The following is a 16824-nucleotide window of genomic DNA, read 5'->3' as shown; positions in this document are numbered from 1 at the left end:
ACGCAAGAACGATTTCCTAACCAATAATGGCCGGCCAGTCAAATACATTGGCCTTGCAGGCTACAGACATCGATTCGTCCAAGCTATGTAAGATAGCTGAGACAGCAGCAAAATCAGGCAGCATTGAGCTGCTAAGCCAGTGTTACGAGCGCGGGTTTTGGGCGACAAAAATCCACCTCGCCGCGGCCAAGAATCACATCGATACGACATATGAGAACGAAAAAGAGGAAGAAGCGGTCGACTTTCTACTCAAGAATGACTACAGTAATCACGTCAACGCTGCATCTAAGACCGATAACAAAGAAGTGATCGACTTTCTATACAAAAACGGCTACAGCGACACCGTCAACGATCAGTTAGAGAGAGGATTTACGACCCCGCTGATAACGAACGCTTTCTCTCGTCGCAAAAAAACCGTTCGCTATCTACTTGACCAAGGAGCTGATCCCAACATCGGTCCATTGGGTCCGCCATGTGCGGGAGGGCCCAAGTTCAGCAAGAGCAAAAAGATGAAAGCTCTCGCTGTCGCCGCACGCATGAGTTCGGTGGAAATCAATGACACCGAGATGCTAAAAATCCTTCTGAACGCAGGTGCGGAAACTCAAGGGACTGCAGCGCTGCATATTGCCTCGTTTCTTGGTAGCCTGCCCAGTATGCAATGCCTTATTGAACACGGCGCTGATGTCAATGAAGTCCTGGAGAAAGAGGTCTCTTGCCAAATCCCTCTACACAATAAACGGCTCGGTACGTCTCTCCACTGGGCTATTCAGGGAGGGAACAAGGACGCTGTTAGGTTCTTGCTCTCCAAGCATCCCAACCTCGAGCTTCAAGACAATGAAGGCGTTAGTGTGAAGGCTTGCCTCGAAGTTTTCGATACTGCTTTGCTGGAAAAGCACTGTAGTGGATGACGGCGAAGATCCCACTGACGTGCCAACCGAAATCTTAAGGTCTCTTAGTGCCTAAAGGTTTTCCCAGACCTGTTGCAGCAAAGAATTCCGAGCGATCCAAAAGTCATTGTCTTCCCTTTGAATTTCAGTTTTCTCAACCAAACTTCTGTGCGAAAAGAGTGTACAATTGTTCGATTACTCTAAACAACCCAATCAGATTGCCGCTGCGTGGAGCATAACCATGCTGTGTAAACTTCTTTTTTTGTGTACTTATTAGCCAATTGACCAGGCTTCGTCTCGGCACGGGCTGGTCGTGCGGCTGCTGCCTGGTGCGGGGTAGGTGAAAACAGTTCTGTTAATCCTTTTGCTCCTTACTTCAACACCACTTGTCAAGACAATTTCTAGCTTTCGAATTATCACCATCTCCAAATTGTCGAAACAATGCTTTGCGCAATGTGTTTATCAATATTTCGGCATACTGCGGACGATCTTTTCCATAAAGTCCAGTATCGTACAAGGGTTGAAAATATTCAGCTAGCAGCACAATCTGGTTGCAAAATTTGCCTTGTCATACAACGATACGCCCTCCTACAAACCTCTAGACTCTACCAGGACTACTGTGATTTGTCATTTGAAGTGTTTGGTAACGAGGTACACCCGGAACGTGGTCTCCTACTCCTAGTAAGAGCCAGGGACGATAGGGATCTATATAATCCGAGATCCTATGTCAACTTGGTGTACTCTCCTCATTTTCAGTATCCCAAAAAGCATAAAGAGCTCGTTGAAATAGCTGCTGCGGACCGCCGTCACCAACCTTGGCGTGTCAGACACGAAGGTCATCGCCGAGTAGTTCTAGATAGTACAGGACATAGCGATGTTGCCCAGCAAGCATACGATTGGCTCCAGGCATGCTTGAAGACACATGGCGCTTGTCGGGGTGTTCTTCAAGAGCCAGAATACTATCCGAAACGACTGCTTGATCTTCGTCTGCGTAGAACCCGCCTTATATTGACCGCCTCGGAGCCACCACGCAGCCATTACGCGACTCTCAGTCATTGCTGGGGGCGTGTTCCATTCTTTCGCCTGACCTCGAGCAATGAGGAGGAACTTAGGCGGCAAGTGCTTGCCAACAAGCTACCACGATCATTCCGTGACGTAATCCTCTTCACGCAGCGGTTAAGCATTCGATACCTATGGATAGACAACCTCTGTATTATGCAGGAAGGGCCCGGGCACGAAGAAGATTGGAACGAACACGCATACCTCATGGGCTCGATTTACCAAAATGGTATCGTTAACATTTCCATTCTTCATGCGGAAAGCCCGTACGTTGGAGCCTACACAAAACGCAATCCGGATATGATACAAGAATGCCACGTTCCTTGGCTTCGAGATGGAGTGAATGAAGAAATGTGGACTATCCTGCCCGACAAAGATAAAATGGTGGCTATCGCGGGTATCGCCAAACATTTCGGCACTCACTTCTATGATGAATACGTTGCAGGATTTTTCCGGCATCATCTTCCAATAGGTCTCCTCTGGGAACGTATCGGCGACCTGCAGCTTGAAACCCTAAGCAACTTTGTCGGCGCAACAACATACCGGGGGCCTACTTGGAGCTGGGTCAGCATCGATGGTACTGTGAGTTTCCAGAACACAAATTTTGTATTTTTTCCTAAATATGCGAAGTCAACAGAAGTAAAATTAAAACTGGAAAAGGTGGATGTGCAACTGAAGGACCAGCAAAATAAATACGGGCAAATCAAGCACGCGGAAATAATATTGTCAGGAGTATTACGACCATGTAAGCTGGAATACCACGATTCGTATCCATACTGCAAAGGAACCTTGCAGTATTTGAAAAATACTGGAGTCAACATACCACCGTGGATATTGAGAAATGGGGAAAGGGCAGACGACGATTCTTTGTCAGTTTTTTTGGACCGTCTGCTTCCTTTCTCGGAACCTCAAAGCTTTGTGGCTTTACCTTTTTATTTTTATACAAATGATCAGGATCCCGGTTCATCACGTTGCATAGGACTCCTTTTGCAATGTACGGATATTCAGGGAGTTTATAGACGGGTGGGTGTATTCCGAAGCTATAAGGATATTGCTCTAGGTCATCACTGTTAAACTTTGAAAATCATCTAAAATATCTTCGCTTTGTTTTTGCATATTTATTTGTTTATCATTTTTACAGTAGAATGTTTTTATATACGTGAGCAGTTTCCCAGTAAACAGTTCAAACTTCAAAGCCTCTTCAACCTGAAACGTGCCTCCTGTAAATCTCTATCTCTAATATCTCGTGAGGATCTCACAACCAATTTCATAATACCATAACTTCATTCACGCACCTCCGGGGGGTAGTAATTCCTACATCACCATACCTAAGAATAAGTAACAATGTCACCAACCTCATCGTCAGTACATCCAGCTCTTCGGATCCAAAAAGGCTGCCGACGACGATTAAATGTTTGGGTTGGCGAGACACATGCAAACATAGGAAATAATGGCGAAGCTTTGAATCAGCTGTTATTGCGTATTAATATGAAGCTGAGGAATGCTGCAGAGGCACAGGGTGCTATTTTGTCGATGTAGACGGTGCTTTGATGAACACTGACTTTTGATAAGGGTGGTGCAAAGTTTTAGACCAATCAATTCTGTAGCGTGGATAATGTGTCCTACCTGATGTATTAAGGCCGGGGTCTAGATCTAGTAAGTGCTGAAGTCTCGTTCTAAAATACGACAAGCACATCGTATGGGACTAAACTTTTGCCTTGTCCAAAAGATGTCTGTTCTTGCAACATTGTTAATCTTTCGTACGCCACGTCTTTTGAATCTGTCATTTTTTTTTACATTTATTGGGGTATTGTAACATAATTGAAACTTTCTGAACCAGTGTTTGTAGACAATAGCTTTGGCCTTATCGCAAGACAATAAACCGCCATTCCCACTTGAGCTCACCAGCAGCATCAAGCTGGTCCCAGAAATTACTATGAGAATCCCTTGATTCGCCCTGGAAACACACGAGGCCAATGCCGACACGTGTGGAAACACCATTCTGCGTATCAATTCCAAGGATTAAAAAGTCGCAACCCCGCCGCGATAAGAGGACGAAATCCTCGACAGGCTTTACGATGCCATCATCAAATCTGAAGGAGCCGCACCACTGATCCGAAATGCTTGTTGGGGATAGATTCCACACCGCGGCAGGACATTTCGTTTCCTTGTACAATGAGAATTCGAAGCTTAGGCAGGGTGCCCAGAATCCGAGGTCTCCGCTTGCAAGCGTCACTGTCGGCGGGATGCTTTTTTTCGCCTCTTGAGCTAGCCGTGCTGCTCCCTTGGGTATATACTTGGATCTGGGAGAGTTCCGAGGTGCCTTAAGGTCGTTGCGATTGTTGATTACACCCCCTACGCTGAAGCCAGCAAAGTGCCATTCAGGTATCCAACTATGTACGTGAAGGTAGGGTCCTTCGTCGTTTTGCCAGGGCCAGAAAGAGACATTGCTAAGAAATTCGATGGGACCATTCCAAGAAGTCCATGACCAGCTTGAGTATACAGCATCTGAGTCATCTTTACATGCACTCCTCCGCTTTGTAGTGCCATTGGCAGGGTGCCAGAGTAGACCTTGGGAGATGAACCATGGCGGAATCCCTTGAGTGAAGGTTATTGTCGTGTCGAGGCGAACTCCTCCAGGGATACTAAGCGGACTAGCCCCGGATATAGAACTGAGGTGGTTATAAACCCCAGAAAATGCGTTCAAAATATCTTCCGGGTCGCTGAGAACCCTGTTACTGTATTCAAGGATAACACTTTGACATTCTCGCACAGCTACCGTACCCAGCTCGAGATCAGTAGACAGGTAGTGGTGCGACTCAACATCTTTCCCGCTAGACGCCCTGGATCGAAGCCTCGAGCTCCATCTTGGTCGCCCTTGTCCCGAAGAGAAAGTCCGATCAAGGTCTTCGAGGCAATAGCCCTCCCTAAACCGACATGACCGGCAGACAAAGAAGGCTTCGTCGGGCGTAAAATATAGTAATCGTTTTGATAGATACTGTTCTTGATATGTCCAGCCTCGGGTGTTCCAGCGTGAGCTTTGGAGATGCTCTGTCAAAGAAGGGCGGTAGGTGGAAACTCGCAAAATGCTTTTCTTGACTTGGAATATTGCTGTCTCCTCATAGGCCTGATCCTGTCGGTGTGTTATGCCAGACAGGCCAGCATCCGCGTCTCCACCAGAAGCGGCAATTATGGTGAGCATGGCATTCTCATATACATAATCCATACCACATATAAGCCGCTTCTTCTCCTCGGGGTCATCTTGGACAATGCATAATGCATCAACCCAAAGATACCTTTGCCCAATACTCCGAACCAAGCACATTGCGTCTCGTATTGTGCGAGGTATAGAGTCTTGGTTCTTCAATGCACCGGGCTTCCTGAGTGCTCTGATATTGCTTCGGATGGTTTTAAGCATTGAATCAATTGTGGTGCCCCAGACATAGGACAAGGCAAGATAAGAGCAGCGGTCGGTTTTCTGTACAAGACACTCGTCGACGACATCAATGAGCCGGAATCCTTGCGCGTGTTGAAACGGATCATGGCCATCCGTTGATGAGATCTTATCTGAGTGCTTGTGAGCGTTGCAGACTTGCATCCACTGATTTATGAGTCCAAGGTCCATCTGTGGTGGGATCACACGCCTTGAGCATGCTTCCGGGTTGCTCTCGGAATTGGGTTTTGGAGCATATAAGGGTGAGACGTCCTCGAGTTCTGCAACTGAAAATCGTGTACCATTGCTTATCACAAAGCCTTGGTCGGAAGGGGCGACATTCAAAGCTAGAAGAATACGTGGTCGATGACCCGAAATTTTGAGTTGACGAGAGCCCGAAGATTTTGCCGGCCGTCTCTTTCCCATCGCAAAGAGCTTGATTTCTTTTTGGTCGATTTTTCCCTTTGATGAACCAATTAAGAGGCGTACAGAGCATGATATTACATGACAAAGCAAACATTCAGGGTCATTGTAGTCGTCGAACGTGCCGAGACAGGTCTGCGTTTGAAAATGTTTTGATGACGAAACTTCTGATAGGAACTTGGAGCATTTTTTACAGCGATTACGGGTATCCAATGAAACGGAGCCCGATAAAGTGGAGGGTATCTGGATCTCGTAATTGGAATGCTGATCCGAAGAAGACTCTGTACTTCGTCGGGAGAGGGTCGAGTCTCTTGAAATGCCATCGTCGGAAACCATTTTTGGCGCCAGAAAGACCAGTCACATTACCAAAATGGACAACGGAGGATATGGTTGCAGTATGGTTGCAGGTGGCATGCCACCGACAGACAGTAGTGTAAAACCTGCCTGAGGTGTGGGGGCCGAAAGGTCGAAGGAGGACTCCTGCGGTATTTAAATACCCCGTCGGAGTAATGTTACTCCATGTTTCACATTATTGCTACCTGGAGATATTGTACCGAATCAGGAAAGTGAGTCTAGGAGGGTCAATATGAGCAATTTGAAATAAATATATAGCTGGTTATACTAACAAATAGACGGGATGGCTTACATAGAGATTTTAATATGCCCTAAAAGTGTTATAATAATACTCGTTGCCCATTTTTATATTGTTTCTATTATAAATCCTATATAATAGAGATCGTGACAGCTGCAACGTGATGAAAGAAACCAAAATCATGCGTCTTCTCTTTTAAGATATTGAACATACCAATCCGCTTGAACAGATGCGCGTCTGTAGATTGTAGCAGAATACCATGAAGATAACTCGCATGCGTTACTTCGTCCTCATCTGTAGGTACGACCACCGGGGATGCCAGTAAAAATGCCCACGTCTGTTGACCATCGACATTATTCCCGCCACAATCGATATCCCCGTCAGCTACACACTGCCCGCCTACAATAACGGCGTGTGAGTAAGTTAAATCCCGTCGCTGCTTCCAATCTTCTTCAGTGTATGCTTGAAAGCCATCAACGCGACGCATCTTTCCAGTAAGTGTAATTTTTCCACCCGAAACCTGTCCTGTTGCATTTTCAACCGCTGTTTCAACGCCCAACACCTCACACTCCGACCGGACTTCAGCCCAGCGTGCTGGCCAATGCACCTGTCCTTCGCAGGAGACCCATGACCAGGAAGGGGCGCGGTATACAGCTGGCCTGGACAAGCTCTCTGTGTCAATAACGTCGTACTTCCCTTTCCAAAGCAATCCGCGGACGATGTCACCCTTCCACAAGCCAGCATGGAGCTCGTCTTCGCAACCAGACGCTCTCAAGGCATCCATAACACCGTTTGCCATGCTTGAAACCGCAGGGATCTTGTCGCTGGCAACTGTGAGAACGCGAGCAGAGTAGTCCTGCACCATGTCGAACCAGGCATCATAGATAGACTGCAGCCGCTGGTCAGACCTGATTCGCATTGGGTCCTGTACGCCTAGCTCCTGGACCCACGGAGCGGGCCAAAAACCGCTTGAGACGGCACTGTTCTCGGCCACCATCTCACGTTGACATTGGAAATGCGTGACGTGCGTGCCGAAGTAGAGGGCGCGCGTTGAGAGGTGTTGTTCTTGGAAGGTCCAAGCGCGGGAATTCCAGCTGCTTGACTGGACCGTTATATCGGAATCAGAATGGGGGAGGACGCGCTCATAAAGTTGGAAAGTGCCTTTGATGCTATTGTCTGTGGAAGAGAGGTAGGGGATTTGAGCGCTCATTCTGTCAGAAGGTCGTGACAGGAAGCCTTCGTTGGATGTTGTTGCCGCGGCGGCGACTATGGTAACTGCAGCGCCCCGGTACACTTGGCCCATGTTCACGGCTTCTTGCTCCCAGTCTGCTTTGTTGTCTTGGATGATACAAAGAGCGTCGATCCAGAGATATTGGAAACCGAGAGCTCGTGTCACACTGACTGCATCGCTAAGGGTTTTCGGCATCTTGTCGATCGGGATCCCGCACTGATGTTTCTCATAATTGCTACTAAGCATTTTGAGATGTGGATTTGACCCTGACGGAATACCCCAGCAGTAGCTTAAAGCTGCGTATTTGAGATGGCGCTGGTGTGTCTCTACCAGCTGTGGATGGGTTGGAAGAACGTCAATAAGTCTTGCTGGCATGCGCCCTGGCATCTGAGAGCATGTATCTTTGTGATGTGTGCAGCATTGATTCATCCAATGTTTCATCCACTGGATGCTCTCACTGCTTAGCGGGTTCGCGCTTGGAGGACTCCGGTGTATCTTCAAATCCCTGGCAGCGCCACTATCTTCTTTGCGTTAATGCAAGACGACATAACTATGAGTTGAGAGAGATGTGACGAACCGTGGTTTGCGTAAACATTGAACCCTATAAAACGCTTGAAAATCCCTCTTCCTGGAAAATCGACTTCCGCGGTGAGCGATTCGAAAGCATAGTGGCTTTCACCAAGCTTGTTCATCTCGATCAAGTCTTTGACATATCTCAGGCTATGAACCCGAAGCCACCTTGGCCCCTTCAAATCAGGCGACTTAGACAGCTTGCCCAGCTCTTCTCCGAGCCTTTTCAAAATCGTGTGTCTAAGCATGCTGCAAAAATCGCAGCCAGCTCGTGATTTGGATGCCAGACCAGGAAGATCAGGAAAAGTATCGAGATGTTCGTATGTAACTTCAGTTTTTATCCGGGGATCGGGGTCGTGAGGTGGAACTGGACTGCTGCTGTCATCAGGCTGAAGTGACTCACATAGGCTGCAGAGCCTGATGAGCTCTGGCTCTGTTATTTTATTTCCGGTCATGTCCAGCGCTCGTGAGCTGTTATACAATGAACCTGTAGAGTTTGCGGATAGACGATTTGCATAGGCTGATCTTACTTATGTGCGGGGTGCGGGGATGTGGAGTACATGTGTGCAGGAAGCTGACAGCCCAACCCTTTGTTAATCGACAATGTAGGTAGGGATATGGCGCGCTAATTTTGTCACCAGACTTGTTTCAGCCTCATGGATTGTAATCAGCGAAACTTGGCTACGATATGTTAATAAACATGAGCAAGTTATTATTTGAGAAAAGGAACAAAAGCAATACCTGCCAATTTAAAATTTGCGTGACCTTTTTCAACCATGAGTAGCCATACCAACTTAACACTACTATTCTGTCAGAATCCGAACTTATTTTTCACTTCCTTTTTGAACAAATCGATTTTTTTCTTTGATCCTTTTTTACCATTTCGACATAAACCATCTGAAAGGACCATAAGCGACACAGAATCACATCCAGGAAGCCTAAAGGAAAGCTTTATGGGAAGAAGGGCATAGAAGTACCTCACCTAAACATGCCTCCTCCTCGCCCACTCCGTCAGATATTCTCTCCCCTCCAAGCGATACGTATCCTCCTCAACATAACACCCCCCTGCCTGTCCTGTTTGCAACACCAAATTCAGTCCCCTCTCACCATCACCATACTTCGGCCAAACCGGCAAGCCCTCACCATTCGGATCTCCCGTGTGCGCAAATCGGATCCACTGTGTACTCATCTGCGTGCTCAAGGCACGGTACTCCGGCCACGGACCCACGAACGCCGGATTTGCGAACACAAACGGCACCTCACTGAAATGCTCTACACCCTTGTAGGCAGGCGCGAGTGCACCGACAAGATCCGTGTGCGTGGCGTTGGTGCTGTTGACGAAGGGCCGCGTGTTGAAGCGGTAGGTGTACGTCGGGCTGTATTTGAAGTAGTGGCGCGCGTCGTCGAGGCGTGGGGCATGGTAGAAGATGTCGCCCAGAATGGCGGCGATGCGCTTATATTGCTGGCCTTTGTCTGCGAAGCGCTCGATGCCGGTGTTCAGTGGGATGCCTTGGAAGGGGTCGTCCGGGTACAGTTCCATGATGCGGTCGACGGTGGAGGCGGGATAGCCGAAGCCGATGCCGTGGATGAGGAATGCTTTGAGGTCTTCGTCTGTGTTGATGATCCCGACCGGAGCGTTGTCAGTGCCTTCGTCTGAGACGGTTCCGTAAAGATGCGGGATATGAGCAAAGCGCCCAGAATGAAGAAGCTCCGTCGGATAGTTGGGTATTATATCCCCATCTACGGTGGGGTAGAAACGGGGGCCGCCAACGATAGATGAATTCATAAAAGGGTAAAGAATTTCGTAAGGAACGGTTCGTAGGCAGGAAAGTGTGTCGACAGCACTGCTGCAATTGACTTGGTCCACTATCTTGTCGTATATAGGCTGGTACCATTCAGTGCCGTTATACCAAGCTGTTGCAGCACTGCCGCTTTCTTGGATGGAGCGGTGGAACAAGCCATCAGTCCGCCCACCGTAAGCCATCATCAGTTGACCCTGTAATGATATTAGACAAAGATTTTCTTGCTTTGAAGAAATTTTTTCTCACTACGGCGAAAGATCCAGATGATTCTCCCCAGATCGTAACCGAGTTTTGATCACCGCCAAAGGCCTTGATGTTTTCCTGAATCCATGCCAAAGCTTGCCTCATATCTCGTAATGCGAGATTAGTGTTTCCCGTTCCCTTCGGAAATCAGTGAAAGGTCTGTTCCCTCTCTCATTCCACTCACCTGAATTTCTACCGAATACATGTTCCCCCATCCCCCTTTTCGGTAGTTGAAGCTGGCACCAATGATGGGTTTTCCGATTCTCACAGAATTTTCGACAATGTAAGTCATGTTGTAATAAGGAAGGCCGCTTGTGCCAACCTGGTAGCTACTCACGTTTGAGACGCTGACTTCCAAAAGGATACAGTAGTAGAGATACATACCTGCCACCATGGATCCAGACCAACACAGGCAAGAGCGCAGAGTCATCCGTCTCCGCAGGCCGAACAACATTTATGTTCAGACAATTCTCACTCATACCATACAGTGAATCGTTTTCCACGTCTGCGTCTGGGCACGCGTTTCCGTAGCCTTGGGCGAAGCGTGTACCGGTCCAACTCTCATTGAGAGATTGCGGAATACGAAATCTGTTGTCCCCGCCGGTACCTTGGGCATAAGGCATCCCGAGGAAAAGGTCTTGATTGAACTGAGGAAGGTGGAGCCCAGTGTAGCTTCCATTCCGCACGGCGACAACAGGATCCGTGGCTTTTGCGTCTCCCTGTAGCACTGCAAATGATATCATCGCAAGCTGTTTGATAAACTCCATGCTGATGCAAACCGTATGGTAAATTTGAGCTGCTGCGAAGGGTTCTAGTAGCGATAATGCGGGACAAGAGTCCTTTTGTTGCGTTGTTATTCCTGCTGTGTAACGTTTGTTGCAGTCACGCGTGACGGGAAATGGTTACACAAACAGCGCCGGTCAGAGCAAATTGCATGACGGTGTCGGAATCGCGGGGAAAGTGCGAGTCGAGGCCTTTGAGATAAGGAAATGTCTCGGTAGACGCACGAATGAGGCTCTTTCACCGTACTATAAGGCAACCAATTGGAGTGAGAGACGGGAACAGTGGAGACTTGAAAAAAGTAATTATAGATGATAGGTCATGAACTTTGAGCGAGAATAAATAAAAGAAAGACTACGAGCTTTCGGAAGCGAAAAAAAAAAAAGTGACATATTTTTGGACCAATGAAAAGGAAAATGAAATGAGTGTACATGTGAAACAATTGCCAACCGTGATGTCAGTATATCGGCTTTGTGGAGTCTTATAAAGGACAAGTGCATACTGTCTCAGCATACGGGCGGTTGTTCCCAATGTCGTAGCATTTGCGCAAGACCATAAGTCCATTCGCTTCTGAAAGCGGCAGCAAGCCGAGCAATGCCCTCTGCAGAAGGGATTTGATTACCCCACATGGCTGGTAGGGCAGCTTGGTAGTTGGCGTAACTGAGGATGAGCTGGCTGTTCAGTGTTAGCGATGTGCTTCTTGATACGGTAGCAGATGATTTACTCAGTCTGTATTTTGCGGAGGACAAGCCATGCAAGGTTCCAGCTTTTGTTGCTTTCTGGGTCCAAGTATACTCGTCGTTTGGCCTCATCAACACACTCGGAACTTGGCAGAAACGTCAGTAAGGAATGTTGGTCACACCGATGCTCTTGTATACAACACACCTGAATGGATAGTTCCGGGTGAAACCGCGTAGCTCAATGAGCAATCCTTGGGAGTTGACGTAAAACGTCCCTAGTACAATTGTTATAACCCTCCGTGGAGAAAAACCACTTAAGATACTCCACATACATGCAGACGTCATCGGCTGCATCACATCCGGTGAGTTGGCGGCAGCAAACTTTCTTTCGACTCGACGCAGGTCTATCACAGTATTTAGTTGATGCGCTTGGAGTGCTTGAATGAGCTGTTCTTTCTTCAACTATGTCAATGAATTAGCAATTAAGTAAGCGTTTTGATAATGATAGATAGTTTAAACATACTTCGCTCAACGTTTCGCTTTGGAACATCGCGAACAATGCCAGATGCGTATTCGGAAATAACTGGGTCTGCTAAAATAGGAAAAAGAGGAAAAATATTCGACTTCCAGAGGCTGCCGTATTTTGGCCTTGGGACCTCAAAACAGTGAGACTCTTTCTAGAAGATGCACAGTGATGGATGATATAATTCGAAGAATGCGCTGGATTGATACAAAAACCCAGGAGACTTCAAGAGTCGGCTCTGATCATAGAATTTGTAGAAAAAATCGTGTCTGTAGATATATAGCACCACAAACGGTGCTATATAAAGATTGACGTCGTGGAAGTCTTGGCCCAAGAGCCTTGGAAGCTGGAAAGAAGACTGACGAACCTGGAAGCACAGATCACAACTGCCTATCCCAGTTACCCCAACCGCAGTGCGGTGATGTGTACGATCAGATATTGACATGGCGACTCCGGAGGATCAATCATACCAGGGGAGAAGAGCTGAACGGGGCCTCGAAGCCCCATTGCCAACCTGTGACCTAGATAAGCTATAAAAAATCTCTGAAGAAGCTCAGGGCAGATTGGACTACAGTACTGAAGGATCATGAGGTAAGACTTCATGATCTAAAGCATTGATGCGGTTGAGAAGTTCCATTGCAGGACACCGAACGCCCTGCTTACCGGCGTTGAATCAGTGACCAGTCCGGACGGACTACTGAGTTATTCCGTACGTGTTGAACGGACTACTGAATGGTTCCGTACGTGTTGGTGGCATAACTGAGTGCGGCCAGTGACACCCCGGAATCTCGTGTTACACAAGGGTATCCGCCATCAAAACCGCAATTATTTGTGTATTAGGCTGTTTGTGCATCTTAATTGGATAGAAGGATGTAATATTAGACTTGCGTCAATGGGTCATATGGCAATTTCGATCCATAAGAAAGGCAATCCAGAGGGATGGTAAGGAATGTACTGTGGCAGTGCCATGAGTGACAAGCGTAAGGCAGCTGAGGCTCCGCGCCGTCCGGTTCGAGATCCTTGCCGCATGTCCATAGGCCTGAGGGCTTGACGATACGAAGATACTGCTGTCCAGTGACGAGAAAACAAAGATGAAGTTGGTTACAAAATGTGAGGAGATGCCGATGCTGACGCAATAGCTTTGCCCTGAGCGGCTAACCCGTTTTAAATTTTTGCCGCGCATCGCGCGATAACCACGACAACATCATCGCGGTGAACGATGACCGGTCACCTATAGTCTCAGATATAGCCGCTAAATTCTTTGACTGGCCGTACCTGCTTCTCATCAGCTCGACAAGGCCCCCTCGGCCCCGGGATATTTTTAGCCGGGAATAAGCTTGAGCTGATGCTTGCAGTGCGGCTTACACAATACTTACGGCCCTGTGCTCTAAGGCCTCTCTCTTTCTCTCTTCTCTGGAAGCTACTATCATTCACTTCCAAGAGTACGTAATTGTGTCTGAAGTCGCAGTCGCAATCAGGCCTCGATTGCTTTGCTACCTGGGGAATAACCAGTGACTGGGATCCCGATGACGAACCGCTCATATTTGATAATCCTTCTATCAAAGCAACCACTAGTGTGAAAAGCAAGTGGACCAGTTTGCCGTTTGGAGGACAACTCAATAACCCGAATTCCCATGAGGCAACAATCTCTACTAAACGCCAGCCACACATTCCACACCCAAGAAACCCGCATCAAAAGAAACAAATAAAATCCAAACAAGAAACAACCTAATACCAAATCAATCCAACCATTTGGAATCGCGCGCAGAGAATCACGAACACGATGAACAAACAAGAAATGTGATGGCCAAGCACTTCAATAATACTACTCGCAGTCAGAGACACTGCCGTTACTTCCATAACAGCCAGCCAGCCTGAAGGGGACAAAGTTGGATAACGCCATCATGTCCCACCACTGTACACCAGCACGCAGAGTCAATGGTAAACATCATCACCACATCGTCCCTTCACCATTGCCAATGAGGTAACAGGTTACCGCCGTTGTTGAAGAAATTGGAGTCTGAATTTTTGGCATGCTTTCCCAGCAAGTTTCAACTTCGATCGGATGACATTTCTGTTGTCCAAAAACTTGTCTTGTTGGGCATAGCCGAGCAGCTGGTCAGACAATGAGCCGTAGTGCAGGGAATGAACAAGGCAGTTGAGTTAAATACGTGAGCAGTCATGAACTAGGAAGGAGTATTGCGTGCTACTAAAGACATATTCGGCACTGCTCAACAACATCACCAGTGCAGGTCTGCTACAACAATATAAATATCTATGTACACCACCGCTCTACACCAATCCACACCCAAGCCCATCATACAAGAGCAGAAAGCAAGCCATCTACACAACCCCCCTTCCATCAACACAACACATCACCCCCCAACCCCGCACCCACCCACCATCCCAGCACAAAAACCTCACTGCCTAACTCAATGCCCGCCCCCCTGCCCCCGAACCAGCTTCCCAGCCCGCTGAACCCACTCCCTCGCCACGTTGTCCAACGGACCGCTCTCTCCGGCAGCCACCAAACCGGCCATTTCCCTCACCAGCAACGCGCGCACACGCTCTTTTCTCTCGTCCTCGTTTAACTCCCCTCTTTCACCGCCCGCCCGCCCCCCACCGCCCACACGCCCCACAATCCCCGCATTCCGCGTCGACGGAATCCGCAGCATCTCCTTCTCAGGCAGATACCCCACATCAGCCGCCAGGCGCGCGACCCAATCGCACAGCGAGGCGTAGGCCGAGGGCTGTTTAAGTTGTTTCAAAGAGCCGGATTTTGCGCCTTTGCCCTCGCCCTCACCTTCGCCCTTAGCCCCACCTTTGCCCTCTGCGGCTTTCTGTGCCGGTGCCCGGAACTTCGCACCAGCAAGATTATGGCTACAGCACGGGATAGCGAGGAAGGGCGAGCCAGACAACGACGCCAGCAGCGGGGTCCAAGGCGTGAGTTCGTCTGCGTGGTTGCTGATGACGAAGGTGCCGGGGGGGAAGATGCCGTTGTGGAAGAGTTCCGATTCTGCGTATGCGTCTTTGGTTGCGTCTGTGTTTTCAGGGGCGTTGGCGTTGAGGAGGGACGACAATGTTGTGGTGGGTGTTGTGGTAGCGGGTGTGGTTGTGGAGGTGAAGGTACTAGTGGAGGAGGAAGAGAGGCTCTGCGTAAGCACCTCAGGAACCAAGACCATTTCCTTGAGGCAAGTTTGCGAGGCGGCAGGAAACGTATCCCACGTCTTGCGCCGCCGGGCATCGAAGCCCCAGCCGCGGAAGCCCTCGCTCAGCAGCACGTGCACGAGCACGCCGTTGCCGCAGCCGATGTCGACGAAGCCCGGGAAGGGGGGTTTCTTTTTCGCTTCCTCTTTCCCCTCTCCACCCTCACCCTCACCCTCACCCGCACCGCCCAACTCATACATCCCGCGCCACAACTCAATCAAGAACGCCGCAATGCCCAAATCCTCAAAAACATGTTTGCCAGGGGGCGTCTGCTCGACCCAGCCCTGAATCAGCGCCTTCGCATACACGGCCTTGAGGCGGGTATACGTGTCCTGGAAGCGTGCCTGCGGGACCAGCTGGTCGTGGTGCACGCGCTTCGTGTAGCCGCGCTTCTGGCCCTCGCTGTGCTTGTTTATCAGGGTCAGGAGCGCCAGCGCCGTGCGCTGCAGGCGTGTGGTTAGGGCTTGTGTGGGGAAGAGGTGGTAGTGGATGCTTAGCGTGCCGGGGGCTTGGTTTTGGTTGTGGTGGTCTTGTTGGTGGGGACGCCAGACATGCAAGAACGCGAGCGCTTGCACCGTCGGGTGATAAAACGGGACCTCCTCCGGCGCATCGACATGCGGCCAATAAAGCACCAAATTCTCCTCCTCCCCCTCCTTCTTCCCAACCCGTCTAAACACCGCACAAGTCTGCACCAACTCCCGATCCCTGGCCGGATTCCTCGGCACCATGCGCCTAACAATCACCTGCGTACGTTCCCAGCCCTCAATCTCCCTCGCGCGCGGCAAGAACTCCCTCTTCACATGCCTTAGAAACGTGCCCTCGGGGTCATGGAAGCTGTCGTACAGGATCTCGGCGCGGAAGAGATAGGTTGACGCGATTTCCGGGTGCTGGATTAGGTTGGCCATTACGCGGACGAAGTAGTGGGGCTCGAAGGCTACGGCGCTGCTGAGGAGGGAGGTCCAGGTTTCGGAGGGGAGCGTGAAGGTTGGGGGGGAGGTGCTGAGGTCTTGGGGCTCGAAGATGGGGGTGGGTGCGGGAGGAGTGGTGGTGCTGTTGGCTTGGGCTGGGCTTTGGCCGCCACCGCCGCCGTTTTGTTCTTGCTCTTGTGATGGTTCCATGCTCTTTTCTGTCTGTCTGGCCACACACACGGATGTGACGGCGGGCCTTGTGTGCTTGGTTTTGTGTTTGGATGGCGCGAGTCGTCCTGGTTCCAGACTGCCCGCTGCCGTGTTGATGGGTTGTCGTTGTTGTCGTTGGCGCGGTGTTCGGCGCTCAGATTCTGCCCTCGTCTTTCGCCGTCGCCGTCGCTTGCTAACAATTTAGTCGATATTCTGCAGCGTAACTGGCGCGCAAAGCATAGGTATGAAACCGTCATCACGTCGTGTTTCCGCAAG

The 16824-nt window shown here is 49.3% G+C and overlaps 7 protein-coding genes across 7 annotated transcripts; 2 read left to right on the top strand and 5 right to left on the bottom strand.

Moving 5' to 3' along the window:
* Positions 1 to 26: 26 nt before the first annotated feature.
* Positions 27 to 908, top strand: K452DRAFT_313068 (uncharacterized protein; the record flags this gene model as incomplete). The annotated part of the gene is made up of 1 exon (XM_033543623.1): positions 27 to 908. One exon carries the CDS (start codon positions 27 to 29, stop codon positions 906 to 908), a length of 882 nt encoding a protein of 293 aa, XP_033392280.1.
* An 807-nt stretch (positions 909 to 1715) lies between these two features.
* K452DRAFT_202852 (uncharacterized protein) lies at positions 1716 to 2237 on the top strand (the record flags this gene model as incomplete). The annotated part of the gene is made up of 1 exon (XM_033536060.1): positions 1716 to 2237. A coding segment is annotated over one exon (522 nt), but the record flags the coding sequence as incomplete, so codon positions are not given.
* A 1494-nt stretch (positions 2238 to 3731) lies between these two features.
* Positions 3732 to 6234, bottom strand: K452DRAFT_292284 (uncharacterized protein). Its single transcript, XM_033541344.1, has one exon. It carries the CDS (start codon positions 6136 to 6138, stop codon positions 3811 to 3813), a length of 2328 nt encoding a protein of 775 aa, XP_033392278.1. The 5' UTR covers positions 6139 to 6234; the 3' UTR covers positions 3732 to 3810.
* A 635-nt stretch (positions 6235 to 6869) lies between these two features.
* On the bottom strand, positions 6870 to 8054 carry K452DRAFT_258887 (uncharacterized protein; the record flags this gene model as incomplete). Its single annotated transcript, XM_033538480.1, has 3 exons — positions 6870 to 7319; positions 7389 to 7491; positions 7624 to 8054. Coding segments are annotated over 3 exons (984 nt in total), but the record flags the coding sequence as incomplete, so codon positions are not given.
* Positions 8055 to 9125: 1071 nt separating this feature from the next.
* K452DRAFT_279764 (uncharacterized protein) lies at positions 9126 to 11149 on the bottom strand. Its single transcript, XM_033539431.1, has 4 exons — positions 10625 to 11149; positions 10425 to 10569; positions 10244 to 10378; positions 9126 to 10191 (listed from the first exon to the last, which is right to left on the bottom strand). Exons 1-4 carry the CDS (start codon positions 11005 to 11007, stop codon positions 9178 to 9180), a joined length of 1677 nt encoding a protein of 558 aa, XP_033392276.1. The 5' UTR covers positions 11008 to 11149; the 3' UTR covers positions 9126 to 9177.
* Positions 11150 to 11526: 377 nt separating this feature from the next.
* K452DRAFT_329632 (uncharacterized protein) lies at positions 11527 to 12250 on the bottom strand (the record flags this gene model as incomplete). Its single annotated transcript, XM_033545069.1, has 5 exons — positions 11527 to 11695; positions 11745 to 11846; positions 11906 to 11975; positions 12033 to 12162; positions 12224 to 12250. 5 exons carry the CDS (start codon positions 12248 to 12250, stop codon positions 11527 to 11529), a joined length of 498 nt encoding a protein of 165 aa, XP_033392275.1.
* A 2377-nt stretch (positions 12251 to 14627) lies between these two features.
* K452DRAFT_292281 (uncharacterized protein) lies at positions 14628 to 16674 on the bottom strand. The gene has a single exon (XM_033541343.1). It carries the CDS (start codon positions 16546 to 16548, stop codon positions 14656 to 14658), a length of 1893 nt encoding a protein of 630 aa, XP_033392274.1. The 5' UTR covers positions 16549 to 16674; the 3' UTR covers positions 14628 to 14655.
* Positions 16675 to 16824: the final 150 nt, after the last annotated feature.

This window comes from Aplosporella prunicola (assembly GCF_010093885.1).
Source record: "Aplosporella prunicola CBS 121167 unplaced genomic scaffold K452scaffold_44, whole genome shotgun sequence".
In the NCBI taxonomy this organism is placed as follows: Eukaryota; Fungi; Ascomycota; class Dothideomycetes; order Botryosphaeriales; family Aplosporellaceae; genus Aplosporella; species Aplosporella prunicola.
This window is presented reverse-complemented; position numbering and strand designations above follow the sequence as displayed.

What these genes read in the sequence shown, in the direction of transcription:
- K452DRAFT_292284 (XM_033541344.1), bottom strand. Translation starts at nt 6,138, where the DNA reads ATGGTTTCCGACGATGGCATTTCAAGAGACTCGACCCTCTCCCGACGA.
- K452DRAFT_279764 (XM_033539431.1), bottom strand. Translation starts at nt 11,007, where the DNA reads ATGGAGTTTATCAAACAGCTTGCGATGATATCATTTGCAGTGCTACAG. An exon ending in GTCTGGATCCATGGTGGCAG is followed by an intron (nt 10,570 to 10,624) that starts GTATGTATCTCT and finishes AAACGTGAGTAG; the next exon opens with CTACCAGGTTGGCACAAGCG. An exon ending in CATCTGGATCTTTCGCCGTA is followed by an intron (nt 10,192 to 10,243) that starts GTGAGAAAAAAT and finishes ATATCATTACAG; the next exon opens with GGTCAACTGATGATGGCTTA.
- K452DRAFT_292281 (XM_033541343.1), bottom strand. Translation starts at nt 16,548, where the DNA reads ATGGAACCATCACAAGAGCAAGAACAAAACGGCGGCGGTGGCGGCCAA.